The 20,174-nt window shown below is 44.1% G+C and overlaps 1 protein-coding gene across 2 annotated transcripts; it reads right to left on the reverse strand.

Annotated features, from left to right (window-relative positions):
• Positions 1-13,025: 13,025 nt before the first annotated feature.
• Positions 13,026-19,778, reverse strand: sult1a1.S (sulfotransferase family 1A member 1 S homeolog). 2 transcript variants are annotated; one of them, NM_001094083.1, is given in 8 exon segments: positions 13,026-13,611; positions 14,027-14,207; positions 14,356-14,450; positions 14,737-14,863; positions 15,046-15,143; positions 15,256-15,381; positions 15,707-15,868; positions 19,716-19,778. In NM_001094083.1, coding segments are annotated over 7 exon segments (831 nt in total). In that variant the 5' UTR covers positions 15,804-15,868; positions 19,716-19,778; the 3' UTR covers positions 13,026-13,504.
• Between the last annotated feature and the right edge of the window lie 396 nt (positions 19,779-20,174).

Consider the following 20,174-nt stretch of genomic DNA (forward strand, 5'->3'; position numbering starts at 1 on the left):
GGACAAGTGACAGGAGTGAGGAGAGGGTTAGTGGGACAAGTGACAGGAGTGAGGAGAGGGTTAGTGGGACAGGAGTGAGGAGAGTGTTAGTGGGACAAGTGACAGGAGTGAGGAGAGGGTTAGTGGGACAGGAGTGAGGAGAGGGTTAGTGGGACAGGAGTGAGGAGAGGGTTAGTGGGACAGGAGTGAGGAGAGTGTTAGTGGGACAGGAGTGAGGAGAGTGTTAGTGGGACAAGTGACAGGAGTGAGGAGAGGGTTAGTGGGACAAGTGACAGGAGTGAGGAGAGGGTTAGTGGGACAGGAGTGAGGAGAGGGTTAGTGGGACAGGAGTGAGGAGAGTGTTAGTGGGACAGGAGTGAGGAGAGTGTTAGTGGGACAAGTGACAGGAGTGAGGAGAGGTTAGTGGGACAAGTGACAGGAGTGAGGAGAGGGTTAGTGGGACAGGAGTGAGGAGAGGGTTAGTGGGACAGGAGTGAGGAGAGTGTTAGTGGGACAGGAGTGAGGAGAGTGTTAGTGGGACAAGTGACAGGAGTGAGGAGAGGGTTAGTGGGACAAGTGACAGGAGTGAGGAGAGGGTTAGTGGGACAGGAGTGAGGAGAGGGTTAGTGGGACAGGAGTGAGGAGAGTGTTAGTGGGACAGGAGTGAGGAGAGTGTTAGTGGGACAAGTGACAGGAGTGAGGAGAGGGTTAGTGGGACAAGTGACAGGAGTGAGGAGAGGGTTAGTGGGACAAGTGACAGGAGTGAGGAGAGGGTTAGTGGGACAGGAGTGAGGAGAGGGTTAGTGGGACAGGAGTGAGGAGAGGGTTAGTGGGACAGGAGTGAGGAGAGGGTTAGTGGGACAGGAGTGAGGAGAGTGTTAGTGGGACAGGAGTGAGGAGAGTGTTAGTGGGACAGGAGTGAGGAGAGTGTTAGTGGGACAAGTGACAGGAGTGAGGAGAGTGTTAGTGGATGAGATAAGACACCTTCTCAGCACATTATGCAACAAACTTATGTGATTAAAGTTTAAAATAACAAACCTACAGCAATAACCAGTTAGAATCCGATTTGACCCATGAAATTGAGCTCATTACAAGGTATACATGGATATATAATGAATTCACTCATCGGACATACACCTATGTGCAGCATACGTCCCCCCACCGGAGTCCCCGTATTTCAGGCCAGATAGTTATGTGATCCTAGAAAGGGAGGTCTCACACTTCCATTCCCTGGGCCGAGTGATCATATATGGAGACCTCAATGGCAGAACAGGCAGAGAGAAAGACTACCTGACTCCTGAGGGGAATACCTACATACTGGGTTCTGCACAATGCTGCCAGGAATCAGTACCGACCCAAAGAAACAGTTATGACAGTAAACAAAATGAGGAGAAAACTGTTAAACCTGTGCAGAAGCTTTGGACTTTCTATTCTTAATGGCCGCACCAAAGGAGACTCACTAGGGTGATATACACTAAACTCCCATATAGGTAACAGTGTGGTGGACTATTACAGATATGGACCCTGCAAACATCAGTGCCTTCACTGTGACTCCAGAAACCCACCTGTTAGACCATAATCAAATACTTCAAATCTAGCAACAAACCACCTGCACAACCCCACCAGTACAGTCTCTACAACCTTCCCTCTCCCTTTAAATGGACCCAACACTCTGCCATGAAGTACAGGGAGGTCACCACAAGATCTGATGTCAAACAACTGCTTGAAAGCTTCCAAAACAAACCACAAGGGGTGAACAAAGCAGCAAAGGAGCTCAACAAAATACTACACTTCGTAGCGGAACTATCTCATCTTAAAAAGACCAACTGCAAGAAACAAGCCAATAAAAACCCCAATAAATGGTTTGACAAGGAACTGCCTAAGGAAAACCTCTAACCAAAAACATAGAGAACCAGACAAGCCAGAGCTGAAGGCAGCCCATCACAACATACAATACCAATACAAACAGATCCTTAGAAAGAAAAAGCAAAATCACCTCCCAAACAATCTCCAACAATGAAAACTCATTCTGGGAGATCTGGAAATACATGGCGACCCGACCCAACAAAAATTCCCTCCATATACAAAATGGCAACATCTGGCTAAATTATTTCAAAGATCTGTACAAAGAAATTCCCCCAGTTGAACAAACCCTGGAAGCAAAAATAAAGGATTTCCAAACCCCTCTAGACACACCAACAACACCCCAAGCAGAGAAAATAAAAGACCTACAATGTAAAAAAGCTGCCGGTACAGATGGAATCCTGCCGGAGATGATTAAATACAGCCCCCCAGAAACACATGCTGCAATAACAAAACTCTTTAACCTTGTCCTTAGTGTTGGCCACTTCTCTCAGATATGGAACCAAGGCCTCATAACACCCATCTACAAAAGTGGGGAGCGGTATGACCCAGCCAATTACAGAGGGATCTGTGTGGGCAGCACAATGGGCAAACTGTACCCTAAATAGGCCAATCCTCCCATTCCTAACCCAGCACCATGTCCTCAGCCAGAGCCAAGCAGGGTTCATGCCAAACCATCGCACCACTGATCTACACCCTGCACAGCCTCATCAGGGACCACGTCCACAATATAAAACATGGGAAAAGATTTGGCTGTTTTGTAGATTTTAAAAAGGTTTTTGACTCAGTGTGGCACCAGGTCTATTCCTGAGACTTCTGGAGAGTGACATAGGAGGGAAGACATATGATGTCATAAAGAGCTCATATACTGAGAACCAATGCAGTGTGAAGATTAACGGGAAGAGAAGCGAGGGGTTCCGACAAGACCGTGGAGTCAGTCAGTCCAAATCTATTTAACATCTACATCAATGAACTGGCAGCAGCATTAGACTCCTCCTCAGCACCAGGATTGAAATGACAGAGAGGTGAAGTTCTGCTGTATGCTGATCATCTCCTTCTCCTCTCACCAACAGAGAGTGGCCTGCAAGCCTGGCAGTACTGGAGAAGTACAGCACAACATGGGCACTGCCCATTAACCCAAACAAAACGATGGTCATGGTTTTACAAAAGAAGAATAAACAACACAAAAATCCCTCCTTCACACTAAACAACTGCCCACTGAATGGCACTGACAGCTATACCTACCTTGGCCTAGAAATCAGCCAATCAGGAAGCTTTAAACCAGCAATAAAAGACAAGGCTTGCAGGACCTTCTATGCCATCAGAAGACTCCTGTACCACCTTAAACCACCAGTGAGAGTCTGGCTTAGAATCTTCCACAGTGTCAGACCAATCCAAATGGGATTCTAGTCCAACAGATATATTCCACCTGGAATTCTGCAAGTACCTTCTCCAGGTCCACAGGAGCACCTCAAACTCTGCCTGTCGGTCTGAGCTGGGCACATTTCCCCTAATGTTTGCCATACACAAGAGGGCGCTCTCATACTGGCCACATCTACAGAACAGCAGCCCATGAGCCACCACCATAAAGCCTGGCTGAACTACCAGACCCAGGGCAAACCATGCGCCCTGAAACAACTCATCAGCACCCTGAAATAACAACTCATCAGCACCCTGAAATAACAACTCATCAGCACCCTGAAACAACTCATCAGCACCCTTAAATAACAACTCATCAGCACCCTGAAACAACTGATCAGCACCCTTAAATAACAACACATCAGCACCCTGAAATAACAACTCATCAGCACCCTGAAACAACTCATCAGCACCCTGAAACAACTGATCAGCACCCTGCCCACCCAACACTCCCACACACTCCCAAAATAAACAAAGTCAAAGAGCAATACGTCTGTGACTGGAGGAAGGAAATATCAAATTCCCAGAAACTTTCTATCTACCAATCACTGGGGAGAGAGTAGAGACTGGCCCCATATCTGGAAAGGCTACAGAACCCCAAAGACAGACAGACGGTGAGTATGTACAGACTGAGTGGCCACAACTTGGAGATAGAACTGGGACAGACAGACCTACAGACCCAGAGAGAACAGACTGTGCCAGCGATGTGACCAGGAGGCAGTGGAGGATGAGCCCCAAATACTCAGCACTGAGGGACCCCCACTTCCAGAGATTCTCCCGTCACATCCCAGACTTCACATCCATAAAAGAAGAGAGGAAACTCCACTTCCTACTGGGAGAAGAGACACTGACAGTAACAGCTGCACAATATGTAAGAGACTGTCATAGACTGAGAGAGACCCCACTTTGCCCTATCCCCCCTAACCCCACCCATTTCACCCCTCGACCTGCTTTGGCAATGCTTAATATGTATTTGCTCCTGCCAATAAAGCTCATTTGATTTGATTTTATTTAGTGGGACAAGTGACAGGTGAGGAGAAGTTGGTAGGACAGGGTTGAAGAAAGAGTTAATTGGACAGACGGGAGGGATAGTGGAACAAGAGTGAAGAGAGAGTGTGTGCCACACGTGGGACAAATGTGAGCATTTGAGTCAATGATTTATTGTATGTTCCTGGGATGGTGCCAGGTGGGGTAAGGGCAGTGCCCATGATGCAGAAAACTGTTCCATTTACCCAATAATTCAGAACAAGTGTCATACCCTTCACTGCCCATTCACCCTTGGCTCCAGAGCTAAACATTAACCCAAGAGATTTCATAATGTAATATTTATTCACAGACCAGTGAGGAAAGTCTTGTTATTTACATCACATGCAGTTACCTAACTGACACAGCCCTCTAGATTAAAGGAGACATACAGAATAAACAAAAAAAAACCCTGATTTTGTATTCAGTTATAATTAATAAATGATGTTGCTACACATTAATATTATCTTTAAAAATAGCCCCTTTATTGGAGCTCCCTATAGATGTTCTCTGGTCCCTGTCTGTGTTTCACATGAGGGGTGGGTGTGTCCCTGCCAGAAGCACAGTAGGAGGGGGACAGCCAATCACAGCCCTGCAGTCACACAAGCACAGACAGGCTTCAGTTCCCTATCAGGTCCGGCTAGCTGCTGGGAAAGGAGACAGCAATGAGTTGTGACTTCTGGCAGACATTCCTCCTGTTGCAGAGCGATCTCCAGCCAATGTGACTCTGTCAGGCTGCAATCAGCATCCAAATTAGCCTGAGAGCCCTCTCAGCTTGCTCCGGGGCCCACTATCCTGGCAGCCTGTAGGCGCTTTGCCTTCGCATCCTTTCACATCCCCTGCACAATAGCCGTGGTGTTTGCTAGTGCCGTGTTGGACATGACACCAGTCTAGAACATAACGCCAGACATCCCAATCCCCTGACATAGAAAGCTGCTTTGCACTATTTAGAAGGTATTGTACAGCAGCAGGAGCTTCACACCGACACATTGTTTGATAGCAGACATCACTGACACATTCCTGCCGCTGCCAAAGTCTCATCGATTCCGGTTTTGTCAGAAGGTGGGTTAGGGGGAAGATGTGGAGCGCAGATCTACAGAGTGAGTCGCCCTATCGCCGTTTTTTTCTCTAAATAATTTCTTCCCTATTTCCCACATAACCCCCTCAAGATCCCTCTTCCTACAGATTTTAGTTTATGTCCTTGTGCTCTAGATGTACAGGACATGAATGGGTCTTAGTTCTACTGAATGCAGGGTTTGTTAAGGTTCATGTTGGTGCTACAGTTTAATTGAACATTCTTTTGGTGTGGTTTCCATTTGGCTTATCCCTGATCTACTGACGTGATTGGCTACAGATATGTTCTGGCCCCTCGCACTTAGGCCAGCTGTGTCCAAAGCAAACATTTAATTCTATTAGGCACACAGATAGGCCTCAATACTCCCCAAAGGGTTTGAAGGACACTACAAGATGAATATGAAGTTCTTTATATGATTTAAGTCTATATACATGACTTGCACTGAGATTCTTCTGGTTCACATTTGAATTGTCCATAACAGATCACAAAACATGTTGCTTCTGTGCATTTGGGTCAGTCCTAGAATTGAAAGGACAAGTCAGAGCTTGTGGAATCTATACAGTCTATAGAAAGCTACAGCACAGTATTTAAATGTGAGAGGAGAGAAGGAATATGCTTGGGACGGTGCACAAAGCCCTCTACCTTACACTTGCCATGAACCAGGTATACAGGACTTTCATATGACATAACCGTTCATTAGAAAGGAAAAATTAAGGTCATTAGAAAAGAACTGGAATATTTGAGGCTCACTGGAATTTTTATGTGTGCTGTTCTTATTATTGATTTAGGTGTAATCATGACTTGTACGCTGAGATATCAGCTATGTATCAGTGAAAGGGATCTTAAGACCCAAAAAGCTTCAGATGAGCTCCATTGGTTGGGAGATTTGTATAATTTAAGTTTGAAAGGCAAGAACATGGCCTTTCCTTGTGAATGGGGGAGATGGAATGGTCCATAAAGATGGTTGTCCCTGTGGTATAATTGGCCATTGGGTTGTTCTTCATGGCCTGAAATGATGTCCATTATTGGATTTTCTGACTTGGGCAGATCCATAAACTTAATGAGCTTGGAGATCTCCCACCCTGGGTCCTGTCTAGGGAAGATTGCAAATAATCTTGTAATGTGAAAGCTGTAAATATTTTGTGAAATAATGTTCCCTCTGTTTCACTCCAAGACAGAAAGACGTCAATTGCCCAACATTCTCAACTCTAACATGTCTTCATAGAACAGGTACAGGATGTTCCTTTACTTCACATCTTCCACCAGAATTTCACAGAGGCACTCCAAGGCCCAAACACAAAGGCAAGTAGTACACTAGTGTAAGTTAAAGGAAAACTATACCCCCAAACAATGTAGGTCTCTATAGAAAGATATTGCATGAAACAGCTCATATGTAAAACCCTGCTTCATGTTAATAAACCATTTTCATAATATACTATATAATTTTTTAGTAGTATGTGCCATTGGGTAATCCTAAATAAAAAACTGTCATTTTAAAAAATAAGGGCCACCCCCTGAGATCGTATGATTCACTGTGCGCACAAACATACCAAACAAACAATACATGTTAGGTCACTTGAGCCAATTAAGAAGGTTTATCACTATGAGTAAGAGCCCCGCCTACTGGATGAAAATGTTACTATATCTACTTGTTTCATTCCCATGCACTATTTCCCTCCATGAAGGAGGCTGGGAAGTTATTACATGTCCCTAAATCTTCATGTGCAGTAGCAATTCTGAAGAATTGATAGTAGTCGACAGCTGAATCCTTTGCATTACGAGCTGCTTATATCATCTGGGAAGAGAAAAGTGAGGGAAATGGAGAAGATGGAAACTCCCATCAACAACTATAACAGTGTGTTCTCAGTACTGGTCTGAGAGATACAAAGTCCAGATTCTACATCCAGCTTAGCCCTTGTATTGTCAGCATAAATCCACCCTGTAACTAAATGCTAACCTCTAAACCTATAATGTGGCCTCCGTAGATATGGCATGAACTTTACAACAACAAACTGGCTGTGGATTTCATACCATGGTCCTACATGAACTCTCCAACAACAACTTGGTCTTTATAAATAGAAGCTCTGTAGATGCAATAAGCCTCTACAACTCCAGCCTGGTCTCTACAGGTACAGTCCACAACTCCAAGCTGAATGATAAAGCTACAAGCAGCACTTAGTAGCAATAAATACAATCTGTGCCTTATGAAATGAGTTTGACCGTTTGCAGTTCTTTTCCTAGAAGCTCTCAGAACTTCCACTGTAAGATGAGTTTTGATCATGTAAGGACTTTCCTGAGAACGTTACTTCCTGGGGAAAGGGATAAGAGAATAAATGAATTTGGTGAATGGGGCCGTTAGGCTGAAGGGCTGCAGGCACATAGACTGTTATTTTTACCAGTTTATTTGTCTATGTATTAATTAACTTTCATCTGTTCTGTGAAAAAAACCCTTACCCGCTCTCTCTATGTGACAGTTTCAGATGGATGTGGTACGGGTGCCTATATATCCAGAGGCAGGGTCTGAATGGTGACTGCACCAGCAGGAAGAGGAATGGCTAGCGGTTTGGCCATGAGTCTATGCAAGTGTGTGATTGAGTAGTGAGGGATTAGCTGGGTGAGTGAGTGTAAGTGAAGACCCTCCTTATCCAGGCCATTTCTAGGAAGATCACTCTTGTTCCCCACATAATTGCTCTTGCTGTGCTGGAATCTGCTAGAATTGATGGCATAGTTTGATCTTCATCAACTAGTCTGTGTGACTTCTGGTCATAGGGTTCTCTAGTCTCATTTATATGTTTATAATTTCTTCTCAGTACCATAGAGATACACTTTTTGTTGATGATGTAATCCATAGTTGTCATGTATACAAGATTCACTTTCAGAGTAAGATACCACCAAACCTTCCAAACTTTCACGAATTGTAGATATCACTCTGGAGAACCCATCTCTTTAATCCGTAATCACTTTATTTAGAAATGCACTACAGTACTTCTCAGTACCATCCCTTACTCTAGTACAGCTAGGTGTGAACCATGTCCTAGGTTCTCTATGAATTTGGCCATATGCCAGTCTTGCTTTATTTATCCAGTGATTTAAGCCAATCATTTTTCTGAAGAGTTGCACATTTGTTGTACAGTTTGGGGTGATGCTATCAGCAAGCTTTGGGTTCGGAAGTTCTTTAGTTTTGTGTCAGTGTATGTCACGATCGGCACCATAAATCCAGAACCAGTGTAGGCTCTCTGGTCTTGGCTCTTGCTTCTGCCTTTAACAGTCGCCTTTCACCTCAGGAGCCCTCAGCTAATTGGATGCCGCCAGGTCTTATAAAGAGAGAGCCAAGCTAAGGGTTCTGGACAGTCTTTTGGGTGAAAGGTCACAGTTCAGGGAGAAGACAGAAAGCATCTCCAAAATCAGGCCGGGTCGGTGCAGGCAGAATACAAGCAGAGTCAAACAAGCAGGGGTCAAACCTGGGAGATCAATCAAGAAGAGTCAGGACAGACACGGGTCGGATAACAGATTTCATAATAGTCAGGTAACAAGCCAAGGTCAGGATCATGGAATTCAGATTAATCAGGCAGGCAGGGGTCAAAAACAGGAGACAGATATCAGAAAAACACCCAGGAACTATCAAAAGATGAACCAACAACAGCAATTGAAAATAACACAAAGTCCCCTTTAAATATTTGAATTTGGCTCCATTGTGCGCTGACGTCGTCAAATGCGCCTCTAAAAGGAGTAAGTGTGCGCCACGTGCGCCTTAAGGAACCAGTGGTTTACAAGACGAGGAGCAGCGGGCGTCCCCACCGACCCCCACAAATCCCTAGACCACCAGGGTAAGTGGTAACAGTGTATTTCCTAAAGAGAAGGTAGACTTCTGTGTGTAGATATCTGAATATTCTTGGCCATTTTCACAGCTCACTCTGTGCTGCCATTGCTTTGTGCTCATATTACCACAGAAAATTGCATATCTTGAAGGTTATGCCTTGAAAAGCGGACTTCTAGCTAACTGACAACAGGTTTTGATCTGTGACATATGTGTCAGTATTTTCTCCTTCTTTGAAAGTATATGTTTCTGAATGCGTGAATTATGTCTCTTAGTGTAGCATTATCATCCCTGGCTCTCATTATGCAAAGCTTGGGAGAAAATTCCCATGTCTCTATCTTGTCCTACTGTCTCCATCTTGTTCTTCTGTCTCCATCTTGCCCTACCGTCTCCATCTTGCCCTACTGTCTTTATCTTGTTCTTCTGTCTCCATCTTGTCCTACTGTCTCCCTCTTGTCCTACTGTCTCCCTCTTGTCCTACTGTCTCCATCTTGTCCTACTGTCTCCCTCTTGTCCTACTGTCTCCATCTTGCCCTACTGTCTCTATCTTGTCCTACTGTCTCCATCTTGTCCTACTGTCTCCACCTTGTCCTACTGTCTCCATCTTGTCCTACTGTCTCCATCTTGTCCTACTGTCTCCCTCTTGTCCTACTGTCTCACTCTTGTCCTACTGTCTCCATCTTGTCCTACTGTCTCTATCTTGTCCTACTGTCTCCATCTTGTCCTACTGTCTCCACCTTGTCCTACTGTCTCCATCTTGTCCTACTGTCTCTATCTTGTCCTACTGTCTCCATCTTGTCCTACTGTCTCCACCTTGTCCTACTGTCTCCATCTTGTCCTACTGTCTTCATCTTGTTCATCTGTCTCCATCTTGTCCTACTGTCTCCATCTTGTCCTACTGTCTCCCTCTTGTCCTACTGTCTCCCTCTTGTCCTACTGTCTCCATCTTGTCCTACTGTCTCTATCTAGTCCTACTGTCTCCATCTTGTCCTACTGTCTTCATCTTGTTCTTCTGTCTCCATCTTGCCCTACTGTCTCCATCTTGCCGTTCTGTCTCCATCTTGTCCTACTGTCTCCATCTTGTCCTACCGTCTCCATCTTGCCCTACTGTCTCCATCTTGTCCTACTGTAACATAGTAACATAGTAACATAGTAACATAGTAAGTAAGGTTGAAAAAAGACACATGTCCATCGAGTTCAACCTTTTTTTTTTTTTTTTTTATTAACTACCTATCTGCCAGTTGATCCAGAGGAAGGCAAAAAACCCATCTGAAGCCTCTCCAATTTGCCTGTCTCCCTCTTGTCCTACTATCTCCATCTTGCCCTAGTAATGTTGCTTTATTTAGCAGGAAATACCATGTAACTAGTGATGGGCGAATTTATTTATTTGCGCAAGTCACCGCCAGCGAAAAAAATTTGTGAAACGCCCATGAAAATTCACCCGAAAAAAATTTGCCCCCGTCAAAAACGGGCGCCGGTGTCAAAAACGAGACGCTGGCGCTGTTTCACGAATTTTTCGCTGTTTCGCGAATTTCGCCCATCACTACATGTAACACTACTATATGTGTTGCTCGGGGGGAGTGTTTGGTACATGTTTCCTTTTTCTCATATTAATTTGAATATAATTGACATAGCCATTGCCCTCAGTGGTAGATTTATTAGCCAATAAAGAGGACTAGCTGAAAAAGTGTTAGAGTCCAGCGTTAGGACTGCTGTACTGATCCCTGTGTGCTGTATATACATCAGCTAAGTACTTTACTTTACTCTCTGCAGCCAAGGAGAATCCATGAGAAGCTGCAGTGGGTCTATAGTACAGAATGGCAAGAGATGCCCTGCCCAGTAACCCTTTCAGTGCCTCACCAGAATTGGGGTTTGTGCTGGACAGACATCTCCTTCACCAGCTGCAGTGGCACAAATGTGGGAAATGGGTGGAACAGACTGGCAGGGAACCCCTATGTCCTATAGCCAATATTTATTTAGCTAAAAGAATAATAGAATGGAGGTCACCCTTGTCTTGTTTTTTGGTGGAAGGACCTGTTACCTTTTCTTCTCCTTTAAATCAGACTCCCTGTAGCAGCTCCATGGAGGGGCTCATCAGTACCTACAGGGTCAGGGGGTTTATTAAGCACTGTCCCCTTTAATAAATGAAACCCAATTCTTCAGTAAATATAAAGCTGAAAAAAGGAATTGCAGGTAAAAAGTCCAACATCTCCTCCCAGCAGATGCCTATAAAATCTGAATACAGAAACAATAGACTTTAATTCACTGCCCCACCTGCCCCAGAGGCACAAAGGATCCAGGAATTCCAGGAAAAGACTGTGGAAACCGGAGCCAGGGGTGGGGCCAACTGATAACTCCCAGCTCTTTACTGCAGGTTCATGGGAGTTCAGCAATGAGCACATTTACTGGACACAAAGGGAACTGGGGGGGGGGAACAGAACAAGAGAATTTTGTGGGACTGGAAATGTCTGAGTGGGAGGGGTCATTACAGTTGGGTCTGTGACTGCCAATAGGTGGGAGGGACCTCATGAAGTAGGAGTTCATATGGAAACGCTGGTGAAAGGTGCGTCAGGCACAATTTTAGTAAAGGTTAGTCAGGGTTAGTAAAGGCTAGTAAAGGTTAGTCAGGGTTAGTAAGGGTTAGTAAGGGTTAGTAAAGGTTAGTCAGGGTTAGTAAAGGTTAGTCAGGGTTAGTAAGAGTTAGTCAGGGCTAGTAAGGGTTAGTCAGGGTTAGTAAAGGTTAATCAGGGCTATAAGGGTTAGTCAAGGTTAGTAAGGGTTATTCAGAGCTAGTAAGGGTTAGTCAGGGTTAGTAAGGGTTAGTCAGGGTTAGTAAGGGTTATAAGGGTTAGTCAAGGTTAGTAAGGGTTAGTCAGGATGTCAGAACCAGACTTAAAATAAGAGGCATCAATCTATCCATAGTCGGGAGGGAACTCTATGTGGGTGAAAGGGTTGGTGTTCCAAGTGGATCGAAGGGGTAGAACTAACCGATTGCGCAACTAACTACCAGGTCCTGCCTTAGGTTTCAATATAGCACACCCGTTAGGCAGCCTACAAATCCTCTTTTTCATTTGCTTTACATTTATGCTGCGAGCCCATTGCCTCCAGTTGTTCCGACCCCTGCTCCTGTTTTAAATGATTTTCATTGGACACTTTTTCTTAATTATTTATTAAAAGTTAAGTTTTATCCTTCATATATGAGTTCTCAAATTTAATTGATGGAAAGGTGAAGTCACATTTATCAGTACTTGTATCGTTTTCATATGTGGTTATTTCCTTGGACCCTGCACTCCATGTCTTGTGCTCAAGTGAGAGCACTTGAGAAAGGAGGTTGTACCTCCGAAACTTTGTGTGAAGATCTCAAATAAACCACAAGAATGATTTAGCCCAATTGCTGGAGTGTGTGACATCTGATTTTTCATATAAACTTTCTGTACTACTCTCTCAACCAATCAGAGATAAGGAGCTTATGACTGTAAAACCCTCCAGAAAACACCGGTCATGTTCTCTTTCTGCCTGGTGGGAATATTGGGTTAATCCTGGCTCAGGTCACATAGGGTTACAGTAGTTCAAGATGGAAAGAAATGAACAAGTAAAACAGGGGTGGAACCAACACAAATCCTTTAAGCTTCTCCAACAAAAATGCAGATACAGCGAAGTATTTATCCAAGGATTGAATGTTATTTGCTTTGTTCTGCTAATGCCCAAAGAATGGAGAATCTCTGTGACAACGGCACCACTGTGAATGGATGTGACCAAATTCTGCCTACGGTTCTTCAACGGATAAAATGAATTTCTATAAAGTCCTGCAAGTCGATAGCTCACTCATAAAGAATAGTCCTGCAACGATGAGTTTCATAGTCTTTATTCCTGAAGCAATACATTGAAATTGGAACTCAACACATCACTTTAGACTTTCAGCAGAAACCAGAAGTCCTTTCCCATCATCCCAAATGTTCAATGCAAAGAATACAATGGAAGAGAAATGTTTGCTCCATGCCGAGACATGAGTAGTTAAAGGGAAAGCTAGAGCTGAACTTAGGAAGTACAATATAATCAATTATTTCCCAACCGATCCTCCAACCGATCTCCACAGCAGTACCATGAATGATGAAGGAAACCGGAGAACCTTCCAGTGTGAATAAATGTAGTTTTTATTAAAGCGCTACATGTTTCGTGTTTCGGTTCCTTCCTCTGGTGCAAGTTGAGGACCTTTGAGGTCCAAATCATGTAGTGCTTTAATAAAAACTACATTTATTTACACTGGAAGGCTCTCCGGTTTCCTTCACCATTCACTGACCTTAGGGAGACTGTAGTTGATGGGCAGCTTAGGAACGGAAGGATAAATCACAATCCGCCATCTCTCTCTGGTAATATTTATCAAACTTCTCATTTTGAGCCACTGAGAACTGGTTCTTCCAATCGCCGCACACACCTAGAGGCACAGGAGAGACGAATATGAAGTGGGGTGCAACTATAATAATATAGCAGTACAACCCTTCCAAACCCCACTACTCTGTGAGCAAAGATCTAGGAGAACATGTTCAGTAGTATGGATGGGTGAATTTGTCCCATTTTGCTTCCCCAGAAAATTCACAAATTTCCTAGGAAATTTGCAAAACTGTGAAAAATTTGAAAAGCATGAATTGGACGTCAATGGACGTCAGAGTAATGTTGGCGCGCGATGGTTTTGACGCAAGCGACTTTTCGGACGTGCATACAAAATTTTTGACACTTGTGAATTTTCACGGCAGTTTTGTGAATTTATTCACTGGTGGTGAAGCACGGAAGTTCGCCAAATTTATTCGCCAATAACAATTCACTAGTTAGAGTAGGTTTAGGAGCCTCACCTTTCCTCATGAAGGGGGAGATGGAATGGTCCATCACAGAGCTTGGAACCGTTGTGTAGTTGGAATTTTTGTTCTCCTTCATGGCTTTGAAGGAGGTGAGACTTGCAATCTTCTCCACAAGCTCCTTAGAGAGGTCCTTCCCCATGAACTTGACCACTTTCCTGATCTCACGTGTTAGGTCCTGCTCAAAGAATACACTAGTGTGGTTAAGGAGCACATCACTAATTCAAGGAAGTGAGTGAATGAGACAGGACTGTACCACGGGGGGTTAGATCCTGATGATATCTCCCTACCAAGATGTTTAGAAATGTGATATAGCAGACTCCCACCTCTAGCATGTCTTCATAGAACAGATATAGGACATCCCACTTCTTTGCCATCTGCCACCAGCCTTTTACATGAGTGCTCCACGGCCCAAAACACACTGCAACACACAGCGAGGAGGAGGAGTTATTGAGATTGTTTCCTCCATTTAATACATTAAAATACTCTTTCTCCCATGGTTCTTTGCAGTTTGGAAAAGTTGGCCAATGTCCTCAACATATATCTCCTCTACCACATACTATATGTAAATAAATACGGTAGGAAAGAGGGATGCCGGTTGTATGAATATGTTGCATGGAATGTGCCACCATTAAGGGGGGACAACCCCTCACACGTGAGCCTACTGATGTTGGAATTCAACAGGTCCACCTCAAGGTGAGATTTACCTTTCCCTTCAATGTAAGAGTCCAAGAACTCATCCCATGTTCCTGGTTCTGGGTGCACAATTGCCATCTGGTAGAAATGATAATAAGACACCGCCACATCCTTGGCATTACGAGCTACATATATGATCTGAGAATAGAGAGGTCAGAGGTCACTACTTGCATTTATTAGACTCCATGTGTATCTGCAACTCAGTCCACTCAGACCAAGAAAGAGGGTTTTTAACAGTGGAGAACGTTTGAGTTGACTGTTTCACCCGCACGGTTTAACCATTGTACAGCTCCTGATGAGAGACAAGTTTCATACTGTACCTTAACTTTATTGTCCCAGAAGCTCTTGGGTAGAAGTTCCACTGGAAGATGGGTCTTGATGATACGAGGGGATGCCCGTTGGTCCAGGGCGGCTGTGCCTGGGATGTCCAAAAGAAGAGAGAAATGAAATGGATATTAATGTGGAAGAAGCAGGGAGACACAGTGTGGCTTCCACTTGTATAACTTGTATATGAGTCTTGCACCAATCACCTGAAATCATGTTGGGCACTGCATACTCCAGGAAGGGCACCCGTTCAAATATGGCCGCATTCTTGCACCCTTCAGCGTTGTTTACAGCAAGAATTTGATCCACAATCTCACATATCCAGGTGGTACCTGAGAGGCAGAGACATTTAGTGTTCTCCTCCCACAGTAAGAAGTGTAGTCCAACCTCTGAGGATTCCTTCTAGTGACACCAAATACCCTGGCTGGTATTTCTGCCTCTTTATATAATATATATCTGCATCTGCAGAAATAACATGTCCCACAGTAACAATAATACCGGCTGTTCCTTCTGGTGGTTCAATAGCAGATTGAGGGAACTTGTAATTGGCCATTATTGGCGCACTGCCGCCATATTGTTGCATCATGGTTCTTCTCTACTGGGATATAAGGGGAATCTAATGCACCTATCTGTTTCTACGGATAGGCAGCCACTCACCAGACTTGGGGTACGTGCAGATCAGCAGATCGTCTGGTCTGGCCTGGAACTTCTCGACGTTCTCCCAGTTTTCTGCAAAGGGTCCCAGTATGGGCATCCCCCTCACCAGTTTTGCAGGAGGGTGAATCATTCTGTCTCGCAGGGCAGGATTACACGTTCTTCCTGTGTGAGGGAATAAAAACATAAATTACTTAAATTCTAAAATACTAAGTTGAATGATTAATTAAAGTGCTAGTGCCGATTTTATTCCAAATTCATGACTTTAATAACCAAGTAAAGGTACTTGCCTGCACAAGTAAAGGTAATAAATTAAGTAAAAACAGGAATACCACAAATTAATTAAGAAAGGTTGACTAAATTCATTACCACCAAAATGCTGCCAGTTGATTAATGTTAATAAAAAAGGCCCCCAACAGAGGCTTTTCTTCAATGCTGGTCTCGAATTGGACAATTAATATTAATAATTTTTAACTTATTCACTTTCAAATACCCATCAGCTTTGGCTGAGGTGTGTAAACCAATTATAATTTATCATTCTATTGGGGACCCAGAATCCCAGGAACAAGTTAGAATATGATGGGGCACAGGAAGTTCCCATTCCCTGACTTTGTAGATAGAACTTCCTGTTAAAGGTAAAGTAATTATAGTGAAGGATAAACCGAATTAACTCCACTACTTCCTGCTGTATGGGAGAATTGGATGAAACCATTACATTTTTGGGGAAGCGCGGTTTATCCATTATTATAGAATTTTACTACAGATCTATAGAATTTTAATGGAGTTGTAGCGCTACAAGCGCAGCATTCAATCTCTTGATTCTCATTTTATTCTAAGGCACTGAGGATTTGTTGGTTTTATAGTAAAGTTCGTTTTCTGTAACAAGTTAGTTAAATGTCGTATACGAGACCCCAGTCCTCAATGTTCTGTCTTTCTCCTCCGTGTGATGTCCCCGGGCTCAGAAAATTGCCGCTAGTTTCTTTGGGACAACTCCACCTCTGAACTATTTTCCATTTCTCATCTTTTATTCATGAATTGCTGACGCTTTATTTAAAACTTGTTAATATTATGAACTCACTTTGAAAATGATAATTATAGCACCGGCACTTTAATTATTTGATATGGGAATAATGAAACGTTTAGCTTATTCATTAATTGTGCGTAGGAATAAAATGATTGGAAGTCGCAGCACTTGATTTATAGCACAAGCACTTTCATCAATGAATTTATTATAAATAGCACAATAATTAACTGTATGTTGGCGCCAAATTGATTGGGAACTGAGCAGGTGATTACAATTGCACCAAAAACATAAATAAGTTATGACAATTAGACCCCAATCAGTTTTAATAAGGAAGTGTGGGGTTTTTACTGCTTTTTCTTATTTTTTTTTTTTTACTGTGGGGGGTTGTGGGCTCATCCATGTCATTGCAATCTGCTTTTTGGCGTAAAATAGAAGGATTTTTAGTAAATAGCTCGTTTTATTTAGAGGTGCCACCAGTCCCAGTAGGCACACCTCTGGTGTTAGTGCTCCAGGGAGCAGAATTTCATTAGTCAGGTAGGCTATTATCTTGGCCCAGAATCTTTGTATCAAGGGGCATGACCAAAGCAAATGAAAGAAATCAGCGTCCGGGTGCTGGTATTTGGGACAGTCTCCATTGGGACTTTTGCCCATGGCTTTGAGCCTGATTGGAGTAATATATGTACAATGTATGATACGGAATTGTACCATCCTTTGTAGAGATTAGAAAGCTGTATAGTTCCCCTATTGCATCTTCCCACATATCATCATCTAGAGCAGGAATAAGGTCATTCCACTTGGTTTTTGCTTTGTTCAATGGACTATTGATGGTGGATATCAGTGTTTTGTACAGCCCAGAGACCAGCTTTTGTGGATTTGGGTCCCATAGCCTGTCTTCATGTGGTTGGGTTTTTGTACAGATTGCCAGGCTACCAAATTGGGCCGCAGAAGTGTCTGAGTTGGAAATATTGGTGCCAAGCTATGTTTGGATGGTTTAGTTTAGTCGCTAGTTGGGTAAGAGTCGGAAGGTGCTGTTAACTAAGAGATCTGATAGGTGTCTGACCCCTAATTTTGGCCAGTACTTAAAGTCCGGTAGATGAAGTAGGTGCTGCAGGTTGGAGTTTCTAGTATAGGGGGATGGGGGGCTTGCAGCTTTTGAACTTTAGTGGCAAGCATCCAGGCTCTTTGTGGGCAGCTTAGTGTGTGGGGCAGTTCAGGGGTGTCTTTGGCTTTCCTGTAAGGCATATTTCTAATTGCTTCAAAAGAGCCCGCCAGCGTGGCGTGTAAAGCTGTGTGTGGGTTTTCGAGGTCGGGATTAAACCAGTTATGTATGAGCACTAGTTGACTTGCATAGTAATACATTTGCAGATGCGGAAGGGCTAATTCCCCCTTATTCAATGGAGCCTGGAGTGTTAGCTTGTTGACTCTAGGGGGTTTGTTTGCCCAGATAAAGGGAAAGAGATAGCGTCAATGCGTTTAAAGACCTGCGGGGGTATCCATATTGGGGTATTCTGCAGAAAGTCTAAGAATTTGGGTAGGTATACCATTTTGAATAGGTTGACCCTGCCCCATACCATTAGAGGTAAGCCGGCCCACTGGCCACTGGCTAACAGTGTTTTTGAAACCTTGTATCACAGGATCAATGTTTTCTGTTACATAGTTTTGTGTGCTTGGTGAGATAATCACACCAAGATATTTAAAGCTGGATACCCACCGCAGCCCCTGAATTGCACCTACTCTCTGCCAGTTTCTAGAGTAAATAAACTTGATTTCCCTTTATTTATAACCAGACTGTATGTGCCAAACTTGTCAGCTAGGCAGAGCGCCAGTGTGAGTCATGTGGGTCAGCTAAGAGTAGTAGAAGATCATCTGCATATAGTGCAATTTTTTCCTCCAATTTCCCATATTTGAGTCCATTCATTTCAGGGGTTTGTCGGACCATAATGGCATAGGGCTCTATTGCTAAGGCAAAAAAGGAGGGGAGAGAAGGGGCAGCCCTATCTGGTGTCTCGGGTAAGAGGGAAGGCTCTGGAGAGAGTGTTATTGACTCTGACCTGCGCAACTGGGTTTAGGTAGAGGAGTTTAAGCCAAGCTATGAAGGTAGGGCCTATACCAAACATCGCTAGGGTTTTCCATAGGTAGGGCTATTCAACCGAGTCAAAGGCTTTAGTGGCGTCTAATGCCGCTATAAGTCTGGTACCTCCGTTCATATGAGTGGCTTGCACATGGGTATGTAATCTGCGTAAGTTTATAGCCGTACTTTTATTGGGCATGAAACCTGTTTGGTCTGGGAGGACGATTGAGGTTATAACTTTGTTAAGGCGTTTGGAGAGAATTTTGGCCAGAGCTTTTTCTTATTTTTAATGAGATGGGTAAGTAGTCAAGGGGTCTGAGAACAGAAGTAATCCTGGGGGACATTGGGGTGTGTGCCCGGGGGATGGTGGCCCCAAATAGTGTAGCTCAGTCTTTCTGCCCCAGTCTCCCCTCCTCCACTTCAGAGGGAGCCGAGATGAGAGCCCGCCACCTACACAGTTGCCCACTTACCTGGAGAAATACATTTGCCCTCTTTATTGCCCACATCTTTGTTCCGAAGCGTTTCCTCCTGGCACAATCACGTATTATTTGTCTTGTAATTAAATCATCGTGTTCCTTGGCAAGTCTCATCAGACTCAGCGCCCCACCCAATCTACAAGGTTCACTGCTCGGGAAAACTGAATTCCGGCTGCTTCTCCCTCTGGATCCAATGGAGGAATCTGCTGAATTCTCCAAAAAATTTCTGGCATCAGCATCCCGCAGAGGGCGCAGGGAGTTGATGTTGAAGTGAGTGAGGGGGTGAAGAGTTTCAAACTTCAGTGTAAAGACTAATAGTTAGATTGCAAGCTCTTGGGTGTGTACTCCATCAGGCATATAAAGTAAATGGGCTCTACACACATAGATTGCAAGCTCTACAAGGAAGAACATATTCTAAGGCTGCTGAGCCAGTTTTCTTACCTGTCTGACGCAATGGGGAGACTCACAGACTGGGGGGAGATTGCTGAGCGCTGGTGAATAAAGAGTGTGGGACAGAGTAGTGGGTGGAGCCTAAACCCCAGTCTGGTGGAAAGATGTGGAGTTTGCAGAGGGGAGGGCAGTGCTGCGTCCGGAGTTTAATACCAGAACGGGCTCCTCCCACACTTTAACCAACAGTTTGATCATTCAGCCTTGTGCAACTGTCAGCTCCTCACTGCCCTCACCTTGCTGGAAGGTACAACCTGATGTGGCCCTTGCCTTTATTTCCCTTACATTTTAATTTTCCCACTCACACGGCTCATTTACTTCACCCACAGCAGTGCCGGCCTTTGGGCTTAATAACAAAGTGCAGAGATCTGTGTCCCATGAGTTCAGTGCTGCTTTGGTTTGGCTGCTCTGAATTCAGTTGGGTGAGTGAGGGCTTCTAGGTGTCCCCCTCCT

Source organism: Xenopus laevis, chromosome 9_10S (genome assembly GCF_017654675.1).
Source record: "Xenopus laevis strain J_2021 chromosome 9_10S, Xenopus_laevis_v10.1, whole genome shotgun sequence".
Taxonomy (NCBI): domain Eukaryota; kingdom Metazoa; phylum Chordata; class Amphibia; order Anura; family Pipidae; genus Xenopus; species Xenopus laevis.